This window comes from Muntiacus reevesi, chromosome 2 (assembly GCF_963930625.1).
Source record: "Muntiacus reevesi chromosome 2, mMunRee1.1, whole genome shotgun sequence".
Taxonomy (NCBI): Eukaryota; Metazoa; Chordata; class Mammalia; order Artiodactyla; family Cervidae; genus Muntiacus; species Muntiacus reevesi.
Window position 1 is genome coordinate 33,192,206 of NC_089250.1, and position 25,799 is coordinate 33,218,004.

General features: G+C 42.8%; 1 protein-coding gene and 1 long non-coding RNA gene across 3 annotated transcripts in view; one reads left to right on the forward strand and one right to left on the reverse strand.

Moving 5' to 3' along the window:
* The window catches only part of ZEB1 (zinc finger E-box binding homeobox 1), a 199,333-nt gene extending 197,844 nt beyond the window's left edge, over window positions 1-1,489 (reverse strand). For both annotated transcript variants that reach the window (XM_065921220.1, XM_065921219.1), the window contains exon 1: window positions 1,391-1,489. In XM_065921220.1, the coding sequence (XP_065777292.1) occupies window positions 1,391-1,448 (58 nt within the window). In that variant the 5' untranslated portion in view covers window positions 1,449-1,489. The remainder of the gene's footprint in view (window positions 1-1,390) is intronic.
* Window positions 273-25,799, forward strand: part of LOC136159241 (uncharacterized) — a 114,665-nt gene continuing 89,138 nt past the window's right edge. Inside the window, exon 1 of the long non-coding RNA XR_010661432.1 lies at window positions 273-391. This is a non-coding gene — a long non-coding RNA (uncharacterized lncRNA). The remainder of the gene's footprint in view (window positions 392-25,799) is intronic.

A 25,799-nucleotide genomic window follows, 5' to 3' on the forward strand; every position in this document is an offset into this window, starting at 1 on the left:
GCAGACGGTCGCCGCGGAGCGGGCGGGCGGGCGGGCGCAGCATCGCCCCCCAGATAAGCAGAAATGCAACCAACTTCCACCGTCTCTCCCCACCGCAAAGGGCGAGTGTGCAGCCCACCAATACATGTTCGGGGCTCGCTCGCTCGCTCTCCCGTTATTATTGTTATTTTTCTAAACTCTCACGCCAGGCAGATGGGGGGGTGCGCCCCTCCCCGCGCAGCATCAGCACTCATTAGTAAACCCGGCGGCCGCCGCCGCCGCTGCCGCGCGGGCAGCGGCGCCCCGCGTCCGTCGGTCCGGCCGCCTCCCTCCCCCACACTCCTTCCACCCGAGACCCCGAGCGCCATCCAAGCTCCCTTCGCCGGCTTCACGCCCTGCGCGTCCGGCCCAGGTAACAACTTCCCCAAACCGAAAGAGAACAAGGGAGGCGCACGCTCGGCAGCCCATCCCCGCGCGGAGGAGGCGTCCTCCCGGGCGGGGGGACCTGTCTGCGGTGCTTCCCGGTCCCGAAACCAGGTAACAACTCTGCCAACCCGCCGCCGCCGCCCCCCACACACAAACCCCGCGGCTCCCACGGCCGCGGTTCCGCGCCCGCCCCGCCCGCCGGCTCCCCGCGGGACGCGGACCGCGCTCGGGGCGCTTAAGGGACCCGCACCCCACCCCGAGGACCGTGAAGCCCCGTCCCGCGCCGAGCGCGCCTCGCCGGCCGCTCCCAACTTTACCGCCACTGGCCCGGCCCGTCCGCCCGCCGCGCGCTCCGCGCACACGCGCGCACGGACGACACGCAGCCCGCGGCCGCCGCGTCCCGCCGCCGCGCGCCCGCAGCCCGGCCAAGCCGCGGGGCCCGAGCCACCGCGCCGGCGGGGCCGCGGCGCGCGGAAGCCACTCTGCACGGGCAAGCGTCGGGCACAAGTTAGTTCCTCGGCTCCGGGGCCTCGGCGCCGCGGGGACGAAGCGCCGAGGGCGCCGAGGAGGCGGGGAGGGGGGCGCCGAGGGGGCACAAGAGTGGGGAAAAAGTGCGGAAAGAAGCAACAGCCGCTCCCCCCCGAGCCCAGAAAAGTGGGCGCCGCGTCCCGGCCGCCCGCCCGCGCCGGGGATGCGGCGGCGGCGGCGGCTAACGGTCCAGCGAGGCGGCAGGGGCGGCGGGAGCCGCTAGGCGGAGAGACCAGGTAAGAGACATAACGGTTCAGGGAGAGCGGGCGGCCGCGGCGCGGCTCCGGCGGCGGCGGCCCGGAGGGGGGCAGAGAGCACTACTTTCTACTTTCCCACTCCACTTGGCCCGTCCCTGCCCGGCCGCCCCCAGCCCAGCTCGCCCCCCTCGCCCTCGGGGGCGCCCCGGCCGCCCGGCTCCCCCTGACTCCGCCGCTCCCCGGTCCCCTCCGCCACTCACCGTTATTGCGCCGCGGGTTCGCCTGCTTTCTGCGCTTACACCTGGGGCCATCCGCCATGATCCTCTCGCTTGTGTCTAAATGCTCGAGTCACCTCCTCCCCCTCCCTCCCTCCCCCTTTCCCCCCCCCGCCCCTCCGCCTCCACCCCTCCCCCCTCCCCACCGCACCTGGTTTACGACACTCGAGGCTTTACGACATCACCTTCCTTACACCTAGAGCCACTCGCTCTACGGCCGGAACCTTGTTGCTAGGGAGAGGACGGTTTGCGGCAGACGGGGGAGCAGCTGAGTTTGCATGGAGGGGCGAGGAAAAAGTTTCCTCCAGGTGTCGCGGGCGGGGGTGGCGGGGTGGGGGCGCGGGGGAACCGTGCGGACGTGGTCCGGAGGGCGACTGGCCGTCGGAGCCGAGAAAGGTAAAATAGGAGCTCTGAACTGGCCACACCCGCTGCTGCCGCCAGGGGCACGTTCGGGTCTGGCTGATTCTCGCAGGCATCCCGTGCCCTCGGAGCCGCCCCCGGAGTGGCGGGATCAACCTGTCCTCCTTCGGCCTTACGGGGGGCGTGGTGGGGGGGCGGTTCACGCAACCCCGGCCGCCCGGGGATGCTCCGCGATCGGGGGGCGGGCAGGAGGGTCTGGGGAGCGGCGGACAGCTGTTTCGGGACACGCGGCGCCCCGAAACTACCTGACCCCGCACGTCGGACTCCCCGCCCCTCCGCGGACGTACAGTGTCCCCCCCCCCCGCCGAGCAAACCGGGGGTGGGAAGTGACTTCAACGAGGTAGAAGTTCAGCTGGACCGAAAGAGGGGCGAGAAGTTCCGCTTGCGAGCCACCTCGGCAGTGAAGCGGAATGAGTAATCCCCACGCCGGCCTGTCTCACTTCCTCCTGCGCGCTGGGCGCTCACCTGCTGTCACCTCGGCAGCCCCCGCCCCCAGGCCGCGCCCTTCTCCCTGCGGCCACGTCCGCCCTGCTCCCCGCCCCCCCCCCCCCCCCCGCCAGTACATCGCCCAGATCCGAGGCCCCCAGACTTAAAGAGTTAGGGTGTTAACAGGCCACAATTTAGTATCTGGGTGGGCAGCGGTCGCTGTGCAGAAACTTAGGGAGTGAAACGAGGGCCGGCAGGTGTGGTCTTGGCAGGTGATGGATGGCGATCTTATCTCGATCTGCGTACAAGTTCAGGGATTTCTGAAAGACCACGTAGATACCAGCACAAATACCAAGAAGGTCACGTCTTCAGTATTCAGTAGAGACTTCGCTCTCCCCTCCTCCCCGCCTTCAAATGAGGAAATGTCTTTGGGACCAACTTGAGAGAATACAGCTGAGCTGTGTTTCGAATAATAAAGAGTTATAAATGAACATTGTAAGAGATGATAGCTAAAGAAGTTGAGAAGACTGAAACGTCACAAAGTATTAGAAGTAACAGTCAACCTAGCACAGTGCTGTCACATTAGGTGCTCACCAAATTTATGCCTATGATTTTTGTCATGACGATGGCAGGACTTTTTTATTATGTTAATTTTTTGAACACCATCCAGGCTTTTGGAAGATTCATTAATAATCTCTCCAAACCTTTCATCTGAAATAAATTTACAGCTGAAGTCTAGTAATTTAAAATTAGAAAGTTTAATCCTGAATATAGATGAAAATTTTCTTTCCCACGTTTGCTTTGGCATTTTGATAAGTGGATGTGTTATTTATTGGTGCATGAAAGGGGACTGTAACTATTCTTTGCTGTACATTATGTCTGTGTGCCTGGTTTCTTCCTCAGTACCAAAGCTAGAATCATCACTCTTAATGATCATCTTAAGTACAGGCAGTCCTGATCTCAATACCATGTTCACCGAACTTGTGCATGCGAGAACCAGAACAAGGCTCATTCATTGCTTGGTTCAAGTGGTGATTTTTCCCTACCCTCCCAAGAGCTATATAATGTTCTTCAGTTGCAGGCTTCTGAATCAGCTTAGACTTTATCCTTTGCGGGCATCCCTGCCCCACCTCTCAACACACACACACACACACCCCTGCCCCACCTCTCAACACACACACACACACACACACACACACACACACACACACACGCACACACACACGCACACACACACCCCTACCCCACCTCTCAACACACACACACATCCCTGCCCCACCTCAACACACACACCATCTCCCTGTACCACCTCTCAACACACACACACACCCTTTTTACAGCTATCCAGCCAGAAAGGAAAAAAAAGTACTTTCTAACTCAAGCACACATTTCACTTAGTCTTAAACTTAGGAAGTATCACACCTTTTACTGAAGTAACCTGTCCTGATCCACCTACTAAGCTTTATTCTGTGTTCATGGGAGTGTGCTCGGTTGTGTCCGGCTCTTTGCAACCCCATGGCCTGTAGCCTGCCAGTCTCCTCTGTCCTTGGGATTATCCTGGCAAGAATCCTGGAGTGGATTGCCATTTATTCTTCCAGGGGATCTTCTGACCCAGGGATCTAACCTGCATCTCCTGTGTCTCCTGCATGGGCAGGCAGATTCTTTACCACTGAGCCACCTGGGAAGCCCCTTCTGTGTTTATCCTCACCTTGAAATCAGATACAAAGTGAAGGAATAAACCAAGCATGAGTTAAACTGTCTTTAGTGGTTACTGGTTTAGTTAGTTTGGGCCAGACTATTCAGCTCCTTGCAGACTGATACCTTTTTTTCCCCCTTTTGCTTGCTTGTTCATTTCTGTACCCTCAGTACCTGGTAGGGTACCTAGTCACATAGCAGATACTTGATAAGTAATTTTTTTTTTTTTAAGTTAGTACCATTGACCTTTTCTGGATCTGTTCTTGGCTATAAACTAAGGGTGGTTTATCTGCCTTCATCACATTAATTCTTAGGGGCTGTTGAAATTATGGATGTGAAAGCCATTTATTGTCATTTATATCCTGCCTTATTTTGAGAATAATTGCTGTTGATTTTAGATTCTCCACAGTCATTTTCCCCCAAATGATTAATCCTGCTCACTTCTGTTTTTTAAATATGCACAGGAAATACTGATATACCAAATTTTCTAATACAAAATTTCAATTTTTTAAAAATGCTGTAGTAATAGGTGAGTGGAGGACAAAGGATCCTGGCATGCTATAGTCTGTGGTATCACACAGAGTTAGACATGACTTAGCAACTGAACAATAACAGATTGTAAACATAATACATGTTTAAACGCACTTTATTTACTATGATGTTCCCAAAATTATTGAACTCTTAAGCTGAAAATAAAGCAGGCAAAAGTAAATCTCAGAATAGAGTGCTGCTTTAAACCTGATGCATATGTGATGGTTGCTTATCTCTTAAATAGAAGAATTAGGAAAAAATCTTTCGAAAAACTCTAGAAAAGGAATTTCTAAATAAATGTGTTAAGATTTAGGTTTGTTTAGTCAATTATACTTCAAAATTTAGGTTTCCTTAAACAAGATGGGGGTACTAGTTAGAGTTTAACATGTGCCCTGTACTGTTGGTTTTTAGTATTTGTGGTGTCATTATACAATGTATATTCAATGTGTACTCCTAATTTTAATGTCACTGAAATGTTAACACTGCTTCTGGAGAGCACTGGGGTTGCACATGCTGAAGGAGAGGTATTCTGCTAAAAATGAATTACTGTAATCTTTTCTAAATTTATAGGGAAAATGTAAATCAGTGGAATATTTTCAATATTGAGTTTTCTATAAATTTTTCATAAATCCTTTGCACCTGCTATTCACATTCCATGTAAGATTCATGTATACAGTAGGATAAAATTTGACATAGTTAAGTTTAAAATGTGCATATTTCATGGTGTCCCACTTGGAGCATATGATTTCCACATACCTCACTTTCTGAACATATTGGAGAAGTATAATATTCTGTGTGTGCATCTTCTGTTGTTCAGTTGTGTCCGACTCTTTGCGACCCCATGGACTGTAGCTCGCCAGGCTCCTCTGTCCATGGGATTTCCCAGGCAAGAATACTGGAGTGTGTTGCCATTTCCTTCTCCAGGGTAATATTCTATAATCTGTCAAAATAAGAAATCAGTTATTTTCGTGGAAAGATTATATATTTCATGAAATAAGTTGACTACATTAACTTGTAATTTAAAAAAAAAAAACTTAAAATCTTGAAAAGAATCCATTTGAGACATGTTATCCATCAAAGGAAAGAATGTAGAAGCCCCGCAGAGAGGTGCTCGCAGTCTGCGGCTCAGTAGTGACCCTGGATGTGTGGTTCACAGGGAGTCAGGGCAACTGTGCGTCACTGCGTCTGGAAGCAAACATGGCTGCCATCTGATGCAGAACCAGTGGTTGGCCTAAGGACCCACACACACTTTTCTAATGAGGCTTCCCAGGAGGCAGTATTAGGGACAGGTGTCCCCAAACCTCCATATGATTTTATTATATATATTGCATCATGAAACAGGTTTTCCTTCTCTAGGGAATAAGGCTCCTATTTTTCATATAAATTCCTGAAATGTTAACCCATGGGGCTTCTTATTTGGAGGACAGTTTTTCAGGAACATTTCTAACAGATGTTAAGTATAAATAAATCCAGACAGAGTGTTTGAAGGCAGTTAATGAACATCTAAAAAGTAGTTTCTATAAAATCACAATAATTAAAACGATTGCTTTCCAAGGCTGCCTCTACAGAAGATAGGTCACCTATTACTGAAATCCTTTATGAACATGCGTAGCATTTTTCTCGTATACTTAACAACTATAGGTAGGTAATTTGTACTAGAGATGGGGAAGCAACAAGCATGTTTAGGATTTGAGGGCATTTTAAGAATCTTGTGGTATCAGAGGTCTTATATCAGGTTTCTACTGGTGCTTTTTCCCTTTTGTCTCAATGTATTTCTTTTCTCTGGCATCTTCGCTTATTTTTTGCAGCTGATTGGTTCTGCTACAGAATATTGCTCTTTCTTTGACCTAAAGTCTTGGCCTTCTGTATTACACAGACCTTCAGTTTTAATCATTGCCTCTATTCCATCCTTTCAGTATGCATATTAAGAATATTTGCAGTCAGTATCAGGTTTTAAATGTCCCATCATTGTGTTAAGCTCACATGGAAAAGTCGGCAGTTAGAAACACCATGTTCAGATAGATCCACAGCTTTAAGGCTCCTGATCAGGCACTTCTCAGTTTTTCATCTTATACCTCAATTTCTTTGCTCCGCCTTGTTGTCTTAAATAAATAGATCACACCTGTGCCCCTCTCGACTGTCTCATGTGTTAATCATTCTCTTCATCTTTATCCCAGATCTCTTTGGGTCAGTTGCCTTTCTGTTTTTTTTTCAAGGTTTTTTGAATCATCCCCGCCCTGTAAAATGCTTTTACAGTAAAGTATTATGAAGAATGAAAAACTATGCTGGTTATCCTCTGACCCTCAGAATTCCTTCATTGCATTTCTATGCCATGAAAAGCTGGTTTTTGTGGACCACATCCCCCAGGCTCCTTTGCCCTTTGGTTTCTGTTCAGTTTGAGCCAGTTTGGAGGCATTGGCAGATGTTCAGAGGAAGGAAAGAGAGAGAGGTCAGGATATTAATTTCACCTTCCCCCACACGCCCTCCTGCCTGTCTGTGGCTTTTGGCAGGAACTTCATTCCTCTAAGGCGGTGGCTCAGATCAGACAGTCGTGTCCCATGGCTACAGGTCTCGGCAAGTACCAGAAATGGCTCCTTCCCTTCGTCCCCTCAGGCTAGAGATGGTCATGGTTTCCTCCTTATAGTTGTGAGTCCTTATCCCTCGTTGGTTCCTCTAATGCCTTCCCACATCACTGTAAGTGGTCTCTTTATCAGACTCTTCGATTTAGCCTTGGAGTGTGCCATCTGTTGCTTGCCAGGCCCCTGAGTTGTACACACCTAGAAATGTGTTTTTCTCCTATTTCTAATCAAGAATTGTTTCCATGAATTACAACACTAAAGTTTGAATGTGACGTAGATGCCTTATGTCATCATTGTCAGGCATATACTCATGTCCTAATAAGTGAAAATGCAAAACCTGGCAGGTGCTGCATAGAAATGTGCTGGAGTCTATGACATACACTTATTCAGTTACTGTTTTTGTCAGGAAGCCCCCTGCCTTGGTTGATCTAAAGTAAGAGAAACTACTTTTATACACTTAAAACAATGGGCCGGGGGAAGCAGTGCTTCGGTAGTAAGATGGAGAAGGTGGTTGTTCCCATCAGTTTCTCCCTGTTTTAATAATGGGACCACCCACGCTTATCACATGGCCCCCAGAATGGTCCTTGCACCTACCTGGTTGCTACTGTGCTGCTCAGTCCTGGTCTGTGAGTGATGTGCTGGTTGATGAAGTCTCTCAGGAGAAGTGGTTCACCATTCCTTCTCTTCCTGCTGGCTGGAATCAGACCTGCTGGCCAGAGTCCTGTTCAGGAAGGCACACCAATAAGATCAGAGGGGCCTGAGTCCTTGATGCCACAGGAAAGCTTGTAACTTCTGCCTCCAGGTCTCTGTTACAGAGACAAGTCAACCTACATCTTTTTTCAGCTGCTGTTGTCTCAGGTTTTCTGTCACATGCAGCCAAAGTTAATCCTGTTTGGTGTAGGTATGTGAATTAGTTTCCTGTTGCTGCTGTTAAAAAAAACAACAACAACAACAAAACCCAAACTTGGTGGCTTAAAACAACACAAATACATTATCCTACATTTCTGGAAATCAGAAGCCAAATGGGGCTCACTGGGCCAAAATGAAGGTGTTGGCATGATTGGGTTTTTGCTGAAGGCTCTAATGGAGAAACCATTTCCTGGCCCTTTCCAGCCTCTTAGGTCCCTCCCCATCCTTCGACTCCTGGGCAGCTTCTATCTTCAAACCCAGCAGCACCGGGCAGAGCCCATGCTTGTCTTGCTGCCCGATCACTGGCTCTAATCCTGCTTCCCTCTTCCACGTCTGAGGGCCTTTGCAATTAGATTAGGTCCTCCTGGCTCATTCAAGTTATCCTTCCATTTTAAGGTCAGCTGATTATGATTAGGCTTATCCCATCTGCATCCTTATTTTCTCTTTGCCTGATGACCTGACATATACATCCATTCTGTGCCCATGGCATTAGGGCATAGATATCTTTGGAGGGCACTATGCCTCCCAAAGGATGCAAGCTTTAAGCTTCATGATTGAGAAGTATGTTTGTGTTGATTAATCAGTTCATCTTAATTGGTAAGTAGCTGTAAAGCATTTCACTAAGTGGTCATTATTTTTTATATAACATTTAACATTGGGTCACATAGACGTTCTAATAATAATCCTTTGGTTCATTTATTCACCTAATAGTCTTTTTTTTCCCTCCACCTAATGTTCTTGACTGTATTCTAATGTGACAGGTGCTGGGTGAGGCTACAAATGCCTAATTTGGTCCCCAGCCTCAAGAAATTTGCAGGATTGTGTAGTAAACAAGTTGACAAAGAGGCTGCTGCACAAATGTCCACAAGAGACACCTCAAGTTGCCTGGAGTCAAGGAAGTCTTGAAGAAGTGATGGAATTTGTGAGGAGGAGGAGAGAAGCCTGTTAAAGACAAAAGTCACAATATTGGCAGAAATCTCCAGATGAAAGTGTATTGTGGAGCGGGAGTGGGGGGAGGTAGCAAGTCCAGTAGAATGAATGCATCGAACAAAAAAACCCACATGTTCCAGAAGAGGCTGCAGAGGTGGGTGGGCAGGAAACAAATCCTATGAAGATGCTAAGATTTTATAGTGATGAGTTGTAGCCAGGAAAGGTTTTTTTTAAATCAAGAGTGTCCATGTTGTACATGATGTTAATTAGTGTTCTGAGCATGGGGGATGAGGGGATGAGCAGAACAGCAAACATCAAGAGACTTTTAAAAGTTTGTTTTTCCTCTTGAATAATCATTTATAAAGGAATAACTGAGCAAGTAAAAGCAATGCAAGCTGTGACTATCCAAACGAAGCACAGATGCAAGATAACATTTCCAGATTATATTAGCAAGTAGTATAATATTAAAAGCAATATAAAGCATAATTGTGATTTCTAATATAAACACTGTCACATATAGTGTTTATATTAGTAATAGAATTGTTTCAGGTTATACATTCTTGCAGTAGTCTTACTAGCTCCTAATACTGCCTTAGTACATGGTTCAGTTCAGTTGCTCAGTCATGTCTGACTCTTTGCGACCCCATGAATCGAAGCACGCCAGGCCTCCCTGTCTATCACCAACTCCCGGAGTTTACCCAAACTCATGTCCGTCAGGTCAGTGATGCCATCCAGCCATCTCATCCTCTGTCATCCCCTTCTCCTCCTACCCCCAATCCCTCCCAACTTCAGGGTCTGTTCCAATGAGTCAACTCTTCACATGAGGTGGCCAAAGTATTGGCGTTTCAGCTTCAGCATCAGTCCTTCCAGTGCCCAGGACTGATCTCCTTTAGGATGGACTGGTTGGATCTCCTTGCAGTCCAAGGGACTCGCAAGAGTCTTCTCCAACACCACAGTTCAAAAGCATCAATTTTTCGGCGCTCAGCTTTCTTCACAGTCCAACTCTCACATCCATACATGACCACTGGGAAAACCATAGCCTTGACTAGACGGACCTTTGTTGGCAAAGTAATGTTTCTGCTTTTTAATACGCTATTGAGGTTGGTCGTAACTTTCCTTCCAAGGAGTAAGCGTCTTTTAATTTCATGCTGCATTCACCATCTGCAGTGATTTTGGGGCCCCAAAAAATAGTCTGACACTGTTTCCACTGTCTCCCCATCTATTTGCCATGAAGTGATGGGACCAGATGCCATGATCTTAGTTTTCTGAATGTTGAGCTTTAAGCCAACTTTCTCACCACTTTAACTTTCATCAAGAGGCTTTTTAGTTCCTCTTCACTTTCTGCCATAAGGATGGTGTCTCATGGTCAACAAAAGAGTCCGAAATGCAGTACTTGGATGCAATCTCAAAAATGACAGAATGATCTCTGTTTGTTTCCAAAGGCAAACCATTCAATATTGCAGTAATCCAAGCCTATGCCCCAACCAGTAATGCTGAAGAAGCTGAACGATTCTATGAAGACCTACAAGACCTTTTAGAACTAACACCCAAAAAAAGATGTCCTTTTCATTATAGGGGACTGGAATGCAAAAGTAGGAAGTCAAGAAACACCTGGAGTAACAGTCAAATTTGGCCTTGGAGTAAGGAATGAAGCTGGGCAAAGGCTAATAGAGTTTTGCCAAGAGAATGCGCTGGTCATAGCAAACTCCCTCTTCCAACAACACAAGAGAAGACTCTACACATGGACATCCCAAGATGGTCAACACCGAAATCAGGTTGATTATATTCTTTGCAGCCAAAGATGGAGAGGCTCTATACAGTCAGCAAAAACAAGACTGGGAGCTGACTGTGGCTCAGATCATGAACTCCTTATTGCCAAATTCAGACTTAAATTGAAGAAAGTATGGAAAACCACTAGACCACTTAGGTATGACCTAAACCAAATCCCTTATGACTATACAGTGGAAGTGAGAAATAGATTTAAGGGACTAGATCTGATAGACAGAGTGCCCGATGAACTATGGACGGAGGTTCGTGACATTGTACAGGAGACAGGGATTAAGACCAGCCCCATGGAAAAGAAATGCAAAAAGATAAAATGGTTGTCTGAGGAGGCCTTACAAATAGCTATGAAAAGAAGAGAAGTGCAAAGCAAAGGAGAAAAGGAAAGATATTCCCATTTGAATGCAGAGTTCCAAAGGATAGCAAGGAGAGATAAGAAAACCTTCCTCAGCGATCAGTGCAAAGAAATAGAGGAAAACAGCAGAATGGGAAAGACTATAGAGATCTCTTCAAGAAAATTATAGATACCAAGGGAACATTTCATGCAAAGATGGATTCAATAAAGGACAGAAATGGTATAGTACTTGGTATGACCTCAAAATTATGTACTAAATGAATAAATAGTTTTTAAAAGGTTCTCCAATGTATCTTTTAATACTTGCCTTTTCCCCCACTATCACATTTACTGCAGCTCAACTCACAAAAGCTCATATCCTCTCCATTCAAATCCTGGTGTCTTCCAGGTTACCTCACATTTTCAGGAAGGCAGGCCAGTTTTCTTTCCCTAGTTTTCACTTTATCTCAACACTTGCCCAGTTGTATCAGAGTCCCTGAGAATTGTACCACCAGCCCCACATAGCTGGTAATTCCCTCACCCACTTCAGAGCACATCGTACCTTCCACTATGGTGAGTGTTGACCATCTTTACTGTTTTACATCTCTCTCCTTTCCTAGTCTGAGGCTCTTCACCTTTGTATTTCTGATACCAAAAGCAATGCCTGTCTAATGGGAAGCACCCTCGGTTAATTATGGAAAAGACTGAAAGCTCCTGCCATTCATGCATCATTCTGGTCAGGGGACTTTGTGAAGAGCAAATGAGATATTACATGTGAAGTTTTACATGCTGCCTGGCGCATGGCAAACAGTCAATGATTGGTACTACAACAAAAGCAAATTATTGGGCAAAGATCAGAGTCAGATGTTAAGAGCATAATCTACTAGCATTCCTACACAGTGCCTTTCTGTTCACGCTAAAGGATAAAATAATTTTTATCCATGAAAATGCCACTTAAGGTGTAGGTGGAATGATTCTAATTAAAAGGCAGAAAGAGAAGATGATATTAATGTTTGTTTATCATCAATTAGTTAGGTTGTCTAGAAATACTATTGGCTCACATTAGCTATATTATCTCTAGAACATCTATCTACACAGTAAGTGAAATCCCTTTCCTAGAATGAGTAACACTATTTGCAATGCAGTTAGATCGTGTGTGGGCTTTTAAAAATTCAGATTACAGATTATGAAAGGAATATTAAAAATTCTTCTTTTCTTGGTTTGTTTGTAACGGATACCAATTCAAAGTGGGTCAAGCCAAGAGCAGAGGTGCAGGCAGAGAATGGACCTGTGGCCACAGGTGGGGAAGGGGAGGGTGGGATGAATTGGGAGAGTAGGATTGACATATATACACTACCACGTGTAAAACATAGCTAGTGGGAACCTGCTGTCTAACACAGGGATCTCAGCTCCGTGCTCTGTGATGGTCTGGGGCTGGGGGGTGCAGAGGTGGGAGGGAGGGTACATATACTGATTAGCGTAACAGCAGAAACTAACACAGCACTGTAAAGCAATTATACTCCAGTTTAAAAAAAAAAAAAATTGTTGTAGCCAGTCAGGCTCCTCTGTCCTTGGGAGTCTCCAGACAAGAATGCTGGAGTGGGTTGCCATTTCCTTCTCCAGGGGATCTTCCATACCCAGGGATTGAATGAATCCATATCTCCTGCTTTGCAGGCAGAATCTTTATCGCTGAGCCATCTGGGAAACCCAAATTTTAAAATAGGGAATAATAAAAACAACGTGACCCAAGAAAAAGGAATTTATAATAAGGATGTGAGTGGGATTTTCCCCATGGAATCCTGGAATCAGGGAGCAGCTGGTCAGGAGTGAGGATCCAGAACACCTGTAGATCTGCAGGCAGTGCTGCTTCCTTGCTCACTTCTGCACCACTGTGCGGTTCTGATTCGTTTTCTCTCTCGACCTCCTGCTCTGCTTGAGGGTGGGGTGGGCTCAGGAGAGGTCTGGGGAGACGCTGTAACATCACACAATACTTGGGATGAAAACAGTCACCCCTACCCCTGTCCCAACGTCAGGACTGTTCACTTTTCACATCTGGTTTATACAATTACAATAATGCCTGTTTTTTGCCATATATGTATATAAGAACGGTGTATAATTTAGTGTTATCCTACTTTCATTGAACATATCATTTTCCCAGGTAGGCACATAGCCTTTATGAATGAACTTTTTTTTTTTTTTTTTAACTTAACTGTGAAGTGAAGTTGCTCAGTCGTGTCCAACTCTTTTCGACCCCATGGACCGTAGCCTACCATGCTCCTCCATTCTTGGGATTTTCCAGGTAAGAGTACCATAGTAGGTTGCCATTTTCTTCTCCAGAGGATCTTCCCGACCCAGGGATAGAACCCAGGTCTCTTGCATTGTAGGCAGACACTTTACCATCTGAGCCACCAGGGAAGCCTTTAGTCCTACTTAACTGTAACATTCCTCAAATTGATATACTATAATTTACTAAACCAGTTATATCTTGTTGAACATTTACATTACATCCAGGTTTTTTGTTGTTGTTATGTGAAAAATGAACACTGTTTTTTGTCATCTACTAGAGAAATACTCTTAATACTGGAATTATTTAATCAATGGAAATGAACATGGTTACATCTTTTTAAACCTGTCATCAGCATGCTTTTGAAAAGAGTTGTGTCAACTTATAATGCCACTGGAAATATAAGAATTGGTCTCACCAAGACTAAAAATTTTTGAAAATAGGCAGCTTATTCACACTGCTTGGAATCATACAGATAGTTCTATGCTTTAGAATCTATAGGAAGACACTTAAATGAACTAATGAAGAACATATATGAATATATAGTAAATTCCATACTGGATTAAAACATTAATAATTCCATCCTTGAATCCTGAGACCTATTCAAGCGCTTTCATGCCTAGTATTAAAGATACATGTGTGTTTATTCATTTTTTATTTAAAATTCCCATGTTAGTGCAAGAATAGTTTATATTCTAAGCTTATCACTGGATTTTAAAATACATGTCTAGTAAAATGAGAGTATTTAGAACTTTTGTAAGTTTCAAAATTCTTACTTGCTCTTATAGAATAATCAGTTAACTGCAAAGATTCCTTTTCTATGCTAGCAAAGGTTAGCAATTTTAGGATACTTGAAAAAGTATATTTGGCTATCAAATAAACTGGAAATTAATCCAAAGGCATTCCTAGGAATACTATGCAATCATTTAAAAAGAATGGAGCGTGGGACTTCTCTGGTGGCCCAGTGGTTAAGAATTTGCCTGCCAATGCATGAGACTTGGGTTTGATCCCTGGTCCGGGAAGATCCCACGTGGTGTGGGGCAGCTAAGCCTGTGCACCAGAACTCCTGAGCCTGGGCTCTAGAGCCAGAGAGCTGCAGCTACGTCTGTGAGCAGCAGCGAAGACCCAGCACGGCCAAAATAAATTAATACATTTTTTGAAGAAAAAAAAGAATGGAGCAGTTGATCTGAAAAACTCTCAAAAAGTAAAATTAAAGTTAGATAAAATGGCAAGGTAACAGTGTATAATTATCTACCATTTATTTTATCCTCATAATTGTACACACACATACACATGCCTGTGCATATGCTAGAAAGAAGACGATGCTCAAGAACATGGTAAAGTGATTCCATTTAAAGCTGTAAAGTAGGGAGACAGCCAGCTCTTAGCCCTGCTGATGAGCGTAAGGATAGCATGGTCTGACAAAACTGCAAATCTCTGTTAGCCAGTATTTTTACTTTTGATTCATATCCTAACCATACAATTCTGGCCACTTTCCCATTTTGCTGAGTTTCTATAGTACATTCTTAACTCAGGTGGTTTTTATTTCTCTATCAAGATTGCCTTTATCCAGCAAAGAGAACTTAGGAAAAGGAAGCTCAGTTAGCCAAAGATGGATGAATGAGTGAATGAATACATGAGATTTGAGAGTCCAGTTTATTGTAGGCATAACCTTAAGCAAATCATTTAACTTCCTTGACCCCAAGTTCCTTCTCTGCAGAATTAAACCTAATTACCCTTCATAAACTAAAATCCCCTACATATTCACAGGGCCTTGGTGAGTATGACATGAGATCATGTGTGTGGATGTTATTTTGGAAACTAAGACATCAAGTTTTGAAGTTTTAATATGCAAACCTGTATCAGTATAAAAATTCTTCCTAAAGTCAAATAAATGTTAAGGAGTTTTGAATAATTAGCTCCTTTGTATTTTCTTTGAACCTCTAATATTAACTCATTTCAGTAACATATATTGAGTTGATTATTTTTAATTTCTTTCCTTTCTCTTGCTCATCCTCTAGTGGAAGTGCCTTTAAACAAGGAAAATGTCAAAACCAAAATAGATACAAAAGACAGAGGAAAAAGAGGTCTGAACTAAAATGGCATATCAAATATTTAACTATTATTTTAAAACTACCATGATAAACTTTTGAAAAAATATTTACTTTTTCTTTCTGAAGGCTTTTGCAAAGGCCTGGCTTTGGTTTTATGACCAGTTTTGTCTCTGAAATTATCTTCCAGGATTTCAGCCAACTGTCAAATGCAATTGAATTTAGTCACATTTTCCTTCTAGATTACCTTATAAAGTGCTCCCAACAGACCATTAAAAATGCCCACAAATAACCAAATTATTATTTACTCCTAACTTTGATATTGTTTCACATTTTGCTGTATAACTTCAGATAATTGTAGTGTTTTACTTTCAGTAGCAATATTGTAGTTATAGGTAAAGTCATTCCTATTTAAAATAGTATGGAGCACACCCACACTTGGAATCAACATTATTCAATACATTTTTCTGTTACTTACAACTAGTCATTTACATTATTTATATTAATGTAAACAGTTGTAATGTAGTCATTTTGTATATGTTGAATTAATGAATGTCATTAGATAAGTATTTTTTTCTCTTGAGTAGCTCAACTTATTTTCTGATTCTACCAATCTGATATTATGCTTTTGATTGGTAAAGTCACTGACAAATATCTGTTACTGATATTTGTCAGATATTCAAATATCTGAAATATAATTTCAGATAATATTCAGTTCAGTTCACTTGCTCAGTCATGTCCGACTCTTTGCGACCCCATGAATTGCAGCACACCAGGCCTCCCTGTCCATCACCAGCTCCCAGAGTTTACCCAAACTCATGTCCGTCGAGTCGGTGATGCCATCCAGCCATCTCATCCTCTGTCGTCCCCTTCTCCTCCTGCCCCCAATCCCTCCCAGCATCAGGGTCTTTTCCAATGAGTCAACTCTTCGCATGAGGTGGCCAAAGTATTGGCGTTTCAGCTTCAGCATCAGTCCTTCCAGTGAACACCCAGGACTGATCTCCTTTAGGATGGACTGGTTGGATCTCCTTGCAGTCCAAGGGACTCTCAAGAGTCTTCTCCAACACCACAGTTCAAAAGCATCAATTTTTCGGCGCTCAGCTTTCTTCACAGTCCAACTCTAGCATGATACAAAAGATTTTCTGACTCATATTTTCACATAGCTAACCAGTGACATATTTAGTAAATTCTAAAAAGTAATACGTAAACACATGCGTGCTAAGTCACTTCAGTCTTGTCCTACTCTTTGCGACACTATGAACTTGTAGCCCGCCAGGCTCCTCTGTCCATGGGATTTTCCAGGCAAAATTACTGGAATGGGTTGCCATGCCTTCCTCCAGGGTACCTTCCTGTCTCAGGGATTAAACCTGCATTTCCTGTGTCTCCTGTATTGCAGGCAGATTGTTTACCACTGAGCCAACAGGGAAGCCTCCTAATATATGAATATAAAATATCAAATCCTAGCATAAACTTTATAAATAGCAGAAATGGGTAGTAGAAGAAATTACTCAGATACTGTCTACTAACAGAAAAAGATGAAAACATTGACTATAGGAGAAAAATATAATTAGTGTCCTGAGACAGTTGAATAAATTGATTAGTTCTTCATTTTATTTTCTCTACCTACAGAAGTCATAGTAAGTCAAGAGAACATATGGCCTGAATTTCTGTTTTCCTTATTCATTAGTTTACTTATATTTTTGTCCTCCCTCAAGCTCACTTTCTGCAGACTGTGGGTGCATTATGGATGTAAATCAAACCACTACAGTTCACTTCGAGGGTTGATGTTGATTATAACGCATGTCCTCCTTTACATCCCCTCCCCTTCCACTGCCAGTCAGCATCAAACTGACCAAAATGTTATCAACCAGACAGAAGCACTTGATGCAAAGAATTGGACAACCCATTAGCTAGAAAACCATCCCCTGAATAATGCAAAATCAATTGAAGCTCTTCCCCCAGATACAGAATTGTTCTGGAGTTCCATTCATTGTTGCATTTCTCCTTTGCAGAGCCCTGGAAAACTCAGATCAATGGTGTAGCAGCAAAAGACATCATGATACCAAATAAGGAACAAGGGTCTGGGAGATGCTTGGGACCTCTTAATTTCCAGGCCACTTGGTAGCAGATACAGTTCATTACACAGGAAAATTGCTTGATCTGGGAAAGGAGGGTGCTGGAGGTGAGGGAAAATGAGCTAGTCACCAACACAGCTCACCTTGCAATTCAGTCATTTCGATCAATCTGGGGAATGATTGCTGTTGCGTTCCAGATGAAGAATGAAAGCTGCTTTCCATGAGAAAATGGCGAATCACATATCCCCTGTGTTTAGATCTGAGAACAAAAAAGAATAAAAGGATGAAGGGGAAAACCCATGTCTGTTGATGCACACTTACTAATTTAATAGAGAATGCACAATTTGTAGAGCCTTTATAATCTACTCTCAACATGGTTTTATTTGAGCTTCATTAACAGTGCTAATTGACATTATTCCCATCTCATATGTGTAGATACAGATTCAGAGAGGCTGCCATCACCCAGTTGAGAATAGTCTAGACTGGGACTCAGCTGACACTGTAACTAAACAAATCCCACCTTCAAATTCTGTTGTACTTTAACATAAAAGCATACCGACGGCTTTGCCAAAACAGAGTTCTGAAGCATAAAGGAAATGTTAGCATTCAGAAAAATAATGAGCAGAAGTATTTTAGTGAACATTTGGTTATACATTCAACATTTCTGTAAGTTTTCTTATGATGTATACCATTTTGAGTGACTTGTAATTCTTTCTATATCCCCTCTTCTCTACTTGAGCAATTCCATGAACACAAGCGATTCCTTCAGAAGGTTCTTTTTCTCCCCATTCCTCCTGATCTGCTGCATTCATTTCTCTAGTACCCAACCACCAAGTTTTTAATTATTTTTATTTCATAATCAATTGGTCCATGTCTTTTCTCTCATGCTCCATTATAAAGTCTTTTATGATGGAGACTATGGGGTGCTAATACCTCCTGTTACTGTGATGGTCATGTCTGGAAAGTATATATATTTTCAAGTATCTTCCATGATTGATAACTTCCATCAATGCCTCATATTGGAAAGGGTCCTGACTGGAAGCTGATATGGAAAGAGCACATTTTGTCTCAGAGTAATTGACCTGAACTTAACCCAATAGGAACCAAAAAGAAAGAAGAAAAAAGGTTGGAAGAGCAGTAGCCGTTTTGAAACGAGCTGCCAAAGATGAGCCATCACATTTTATATCATTACTTATGGTATTAGTACACCTGACTTCTGAGAGCCAAGGAAGTAAAGGTTGGTTTGGGGAGCAGACATCTTTGATGTGACTCGACCAAAAGAAGGCAAATAGCAAACAAAAGTTGAAAGATGTCCATCATCCAAAACAACTTAAGTTCTGAATTAAAATTTGGTAGCCCTGGAATAGCAAGGGATCTAGATGGTCCATGAAAGTGGGAACACACTACAGCTTGGGAGTTACAGAGACAGAGTAAGTCAAGACTATGTCTTCTAAGAACTTCCCTGGTGGTTCCAGTGGTTAAGAATCCATCTTGCAATCCAGGGATGCAGGTTCAATTTCTAATTGGGCAACTAAGATCCCACATGCTGTGGGGCAGCTGAGCCTCTGTGCAGCAACTACTGGGCCTGCATGCCACAACTGGAGAGTTTGTGTGCTGCAGTAAAAGATCCCACATGCTGCAACTAAGACCCTACACAGTCAAATAAATAAATAAATCTTTAAGAATATGCCTTCTGAAGTGAATACTTGTAATGGGGAAAACTAAGAGTTGGGGGAAAAAATCTGACATTACATTGTTGCTAGCATAACCCACAAACATAATGCCAAAGATTCTTTTGAAACACAATTTAAAAGTTTTTATGATAAAATAATACATGGAGCCAAGAGTTATAACTATCTCCTTTTGAACCGAGATAAATGTCCAACGTGATACAGAATTAATTTGTAGAACTCTCAAGGTGCTGTGCCTTCGATATGCACATTTTAAATTAACCAATAGAAAAATTAAAAAATGGCAGACATATAGATGTAGGGAGAGGAAAAGTTTTTTCAGACATCACAAGATGTTTTACTTGTCATGGAAGACAATTTAAGCATCAGGGCAAGATCTCAAAAGTATGCATCACTCACAGCATCTCAGTTAACCTACTTTTTCGAACCATGATTATCTGAAGTCAAAACAAATGACTGCAGAGCAGGAAAAAAACTCAAATAGCCTACCAATAAACAGTTTTAAAGGGCAAAATAAAAATTTTTCAAAGTAATTGTGTCTCAGCACTAAGACATTCCTACAAGAAGATAGTTTTATATAGATGCACATACACATATGATGTAGTGATTGAGAATTTGAAAGAGTAAAATGAGATAAACAATAAACGTATTGACTGGATATCTGAGAATAAGGATCAAAAGATAAGGGTCTAGTCACACTAAGAAAAAAATTTTGGAAAGAATAGAGATACTAACAATTTTCCACAAAGAGATGTCAGCAGAGAAATAATATCTTTTAAAAGTCATCCAAGTCATTAACAAACAGAACAAAAGAAATCATAGTGAAATTGAAAGATATCTGAGTGAAGCCAACTGTTGGTTTAAGGCATAAGAATGATTGAGTATCAACAAAGTCAGTGTGGTAAGGTGATTACAGAAAATACTGCTGGATTGTTTTTAGAAAACTGGACAGAGCTGTGTGCCAAGTAAGATAAAAACATCAAATATTAAGTCAAAGATGTCAAAACAGGCCATTTAACCTTATAAACCTACCTTGTAAGCAAGGGAGAGTGCCTAATCTTTTTAAAGAGGGACACTTAGAAGAAATCATCTTTTCCATTCATTGGACAAATATTTATTGATCTGCTTCTGTGTGCCAAGCAGTGTTCTAAGTTGTTGGGAAACATCAAGAGGCCAGAGAGACACAAATCCTTGCTCAGCAGAACTTGCTAGTGGAATGAGACAAATAATAAGTAACAGATATAGTATAAATAAGCAAATCTTTTAACATGTTAAAAAGTATTAAATGCTATGGAAAGGTAGAAAAGAGTAAGAGCGATTGGAGATGCTGATTGATCATGATCCCCTCTTTTAAATTACTGAGCAAAATTACCATTAGCTGGTAACATGGTCTCAGAAAGGTGCATGCTGCAATTAAAAATAAATTTTAAAAATAAAGGTGCATGCTGTGGCATATCCAGGAAGGTGTTGGGGGAGCCAGGCAGGTAGGACTTCTTCCGTGCATGACTGATTTTAATTCCTCTATAATGTTCATTTGGTTCAAAGCAGGTGTTGTCAGAGCAGGATGGAAGCGGTGGAGTTCTCATAAAAATATAAGTGTGTTGTTTAGTTGCTAAGTCGTGTCCAACTCTTTTGCAACTCCTTGGACTGTAGCCTGCCAGGCTCCTCTGTTCTTGGAATTTTTCAGGCAAAAATACTGGAGTGGGTTGCCATTTCATTCTCCAGGGGATCTCCTCTACCCAGGAATCAAACCCGAGTCTCTTGCATTGGCAGGCAGATTCTTTACTGCCGAGCCACCTGGGAAGCCCATATAGTCTGTTATGAACACTATAATGAAGTGTGTGGTGTCTCTCATTAATTGATTCCCTAGCACCTGTTCTCCTTATTTACCTTGCTTTTGTTTTCCATTATGTTAAATACTATTTCACCACTGTTTTAAAACAAAATAATTGAACATATGTGCAGTTACCATCCTAAAACTCTGGCTCTCTTTCTATCAGTGTTAATGGTGATACAGTTGCCCATGTTTGCATGTTGATGAAAACAGAGCTAATGTCTTTTACCACACAGATGAAAACGCAGAGCTCATATGTTTGCACAACACCCAATATGGAGGGATTTGCTGTCTGCTGCCAGGGACTGTGGGCTTCAAGTACCTTTGCTCGTCTCTTCTAAATTTCATCCAAGTACATCGTCAGTAACACTAAACTCCACACCACATCAATGTGGGAACTCTGGCCTCTTTTCTCATCCATGAAAGATCATTAGAAGTAGGAAGTTGATGTACCCTTCTTCAACTCCAGTCATCCTAGTTCAAAGAGCTTTGGGCTCATGACCACTTAAAATCTCCCTCATGATAACATTACAAATGTCAGGAGCATCCTTTGGCAACTAAGGGTCAGCAAGGTTATTTTGCCCTTGCTGACCTAGTTGGGTGACGCGCACAGTGTGTGAGGCCCAGCTGAATATTATACTGCACTGTTCCTTTAAAAAAAAAAAAGCAATCTCAGTTACTTAGGCTTAAGTGACTTGGTTTTGTTGTGAAAACCGGGGCAGTCTTTAACAGAACTTACCTAGGTAAGTCTTGTCCTTTAATGACTAAATGCCTCTCCCGTTTTGTTCACAGTTGGTTCCTCTGCCCCAGCCAGAGCTCAGCTCAGCTCTTCCCAACTCTCCTTTGCATTGGGGGGGGGTGGGGTGGGGGGGTGCGGGTAGGGACCAGGACTGTTGTTCTCTGGTAAAGGAAGCAACCGAGTATGCATGAGAGCTCTGGTTGGCTTTTTTTTTTCTGTTTTATTTTGCTTTATTTTTTTAACTTTTTATTTTGTATTGGGGTATAGCAGATTAACAAACAGTGCTTACTGAAAAATATGCTCACCTAGGATACGCATTCTAGAATTTTTTTAAAATGAAACATCTCTTGTACAGTCATTCTTAATAATTCATGATTTTTTCAAGATGGAAAAAAACTCAAACTGGACATTACAAAAAAATTAGTATTTCCAAGTCAGTGTTTTACTGCTTTGTATGTAATTTATGGATCAAGCCAAAAGTTTAGAATTTAAATTTGTGGAATATTCAAGTCTCAATACTTGTGTTAGTGCAGAAGCAGAACCACTAAACTCTGAGTCATTTTAGTCCTTGATTGTGTATTAATGTGCGTCTGGAACGTTCACTGCTATGGGCTTTGCCTCAGGTCTCTATTTCCAACTTGGCCATTAAGCTTGTGAAAGAATATCCTATCACATTTTGTTTATGCAACAGTAGAAATAAAGTCTCCTTGAAATCTAAAGTTTTTTTCCCTTGCTGTTCAAAAATATTCTTAGAGGGATGTGTATGTGTGTGTACTCTCTGAGGGACTGATAAGCAAGTTTAATTGCATATTGAAAAATGAGATGAAATTTAGCATTATCCAACAGGAGTGCCCTACCCTGCACCCAGGTGAAAAGCATATTATTTATGGCGTGTCTGTAAAGATTAAAGTAACTCCCCAGACAAAGAGACTTAGGCCCTCATTCCAGACTTTTACAGCTTTATTAGTATGTTTTTCCCTTATTGCTCAGATGACTTACTGCTTTTTTTTAAAAAATTGGGGTATAGTTGCTTTACAATGTTATATTAGTTTCTACTGTACAGCAAAATGAATCAGCCATACATAGACCCACTCTTGTTTGGGTTTCCTTCCCACTTAGGTCATCACAGAGCATTGAGTTTAGAGTTCCCTGTGCTGTGCAGTAGGTTATCACTAGTTATCTAGTTTATACACAGTAGTGTATATACATGTCAATTCCAACCTCCTAATTCATCCCATCCCCCCTTCCCCCTTGGTACTATACTGACTTAACTACTTTCGTATTTTTGCATTTTCTTCTGGTTTTCTCAACTGGCAGTAAGGCCAGCACAAGACCCCTCTACTGGTATGCTGCGTTGCACGGCCTCTCCTTCACTCAGGGAAGGAAATTACTTCCTCTCTTCTGCATCCGTATCCCTGTCAGTAACACAACTGTTACAGCATCCTGAGAGCTGGCAGTTAGTTCTCAGTCCTTGGGATGGCAAATCCTCATGGCTGAGCCTCTGCCCCTGAAAGATCTCCTGCACTTGACCTTTATGATGGCATATTTGTCTGATTTCCCTTATATTTTTCAAGCAACTCCGTCTCAATCTCTCTGACTTGTTCATCTTCCTCGTCCCACTCTCTAAATATTAAAGCGCCAGGGGTCACTCCACAGCCGTCTTTACTTCTCCATCTGCATGCTTTCCTGAAGTGATCTCATCCATGTCCTTGGCTTTAGTTCTCATCGCTTGGTCAATTCAGTTCAGTTGCCCAGTCATGTCCCATGCTTTGCAACCCCATGAACCGCAGCATGCCAGGCCTCACTGTCCATCACCAACTCCCAGTGTCCACCCAAACCCATGTCCATTGATTCGGTGATGCCATCCAGCCATCTCATCCTCTGTCGTCCCCTTCTCCTCCTGCCCTCAATCTTTCCCAGCATCAGGGTCTTTTCCAATGAGTCAGCTCTTCGCATCAGGTGGGCAAAGTATTGGAGTTTCAGCTTCAGCATCGCTTGGTCAGTGGCTCCCAAATAAATATCTCCAGCCTGTTTCTAATCTGTGAACTCTGAGCTGACTTGGCCTCTCTATTTGTATGGCCAGTAGACACCACAGACTTAAATTGCCCCTAACTGAGCTTTTGGTATCAACTCCCCTCCTCCAGCCTGTTCCTTCTGTCTGCTTAGACCCTTATTTCACACAACAATAATCCCATCCTTCTAAAAGTCTCAGGCCAGAATTAATCTTGAGTTAACCTTGCAGTTAATCTTGACTCCCCTTTTTCTTAAACACCTTGTTCAATTTTTCAGAAAATTCACGTGTTCTAATTTCAAAATACATTCAGAATTTACCCACTTTCCTTCACAGTCATCTGGGCCAAGCTGCCATTGTCACTCACCTGGATTATTGTAGTCACCAGTGCCCATCATGGAATTTTCTCTGTTTCTACCTCCAGCCTGTTTCAGTGGATCAGCCAGAGTTGTCCTGTTAAAATAAGCCAGCTCATGTCCTTTGCTCAAACCCCCCAAAAGCATCCCCTCTCAATAAGTTCAATCCACAGTCATCACAGTGATCTTCAAAGTCTACATGATGTGCCCACAATCCAGCTGTCCAGCCTCACCCCCTGTAGTCCCATCTTCGCTCCTCTCCACCACACTGGCCTCTTCAGTTTCCTTGTATGTGCCAAGCAAGTTTCTGCCGTAGAGCAGCAATTAGAACCAAGGTCGCTCAGGTTCCAAAGCCAATTCCTAAATCCAAATAATTTAATAGAAAAAAAAAGAAAAAGTGCTCGGTCATGTCCAACTCTTTGCGACCCCGTGGACTGTAGCCCACCAGGCTCCTCTGTCCGTGGGATTTTCCAGGCAAGAATACTGGAGCGGGTTGCCATTTCCTTCTCCAGGGGATCTTCCCAACCCAGGGATTGAACCCGGGTCTCCCACATTGCAGGCAGACGCTTTACCATCTGAGCCACCAGGGAAGTCCAATTTAGTAGAGAATCCCCAGAAATCCTAATCAGAATATTCTCATAGAGACATAGCGCCTAAGTCACATACTAATTTTTAAAAATTCCTTCATTTAAACGAATTCTGATCATGTGCTTTATTGTGCTGTGCTATTTCCTGATATGTGATATAAGCAGTCGTAGGACTAAAAGAAAGGATCTCACAGAGTTCTGTGATGTATGATGTATGCAGATTGTCTTATTAATATAAGACCATCTAAACTCTGTCAAAGACACTTAGTGTCTATTAAGTGCTAGCGGCCACAACGACACCACAGGTGTCAAGCCCATGTTGGATTGGGGGATGCCCTGGTGAATGAGAGAAATAAGGACAGAAATTGAGAAGGAGGGAGAGAAACTGGAGAGGCCCAGGTGGTTTTGCAAAAGGGACTGTCAGATGCCTTTGTTTAAAAGGGAATAGGACAATGACTATTAAAAGAACCTGGAATGCATGTCTTATTCAACAGTATAACACCACTTAGTGAATTCATCATGTTAACAAATGGAAGAATAAAAATTGTAAGGTAGTTAGTAGGTGCAGAAAAAGCATTTGATAGCATTCAACATTGATTTGTGATTTAAAAAATAACTCTTAGGAAACTAGAAATAGAAGTACATTTACTAATAGTTAATCTGACAAAGCATCTATAAAAAAAACCATATATAAAATGTTGTATTTATTGATGAAATGGTGAAAACCTTCTCCTTAAGATTGGGATAAGATAATCATGCCCTGTATCAATGTCCAAACAATATTGTAATGAAGGCCATAGCCAATACAATAAGGCAAGAGAAAGATATGAAACATTGAAGGATAGGAAAGTTAAAAAATAAAGTACATCATTGTTCAGAAGTGATAAGATTGGGTCAAAGTCCAAAAAGATCTTTAGTTACATTTTTAGAATTAATTAGAGAATTAGCAAGAAGGCTGAGTATGCAATCAATATAGAAAAATCAATTGTATTTCTCCAAACTTCAGAGTAAGTAGGACCTAGAAAAAAGGAAAAATTTAAATGTATCATATAGAATAGTTTTAAAAAGCATCAAATACCTAGAAATAAGCTTATTAAAAGATGTACACCTCTATATAGAAAACCAAACTATAAAACATTATTAAAGGCATAGAAGCCCCT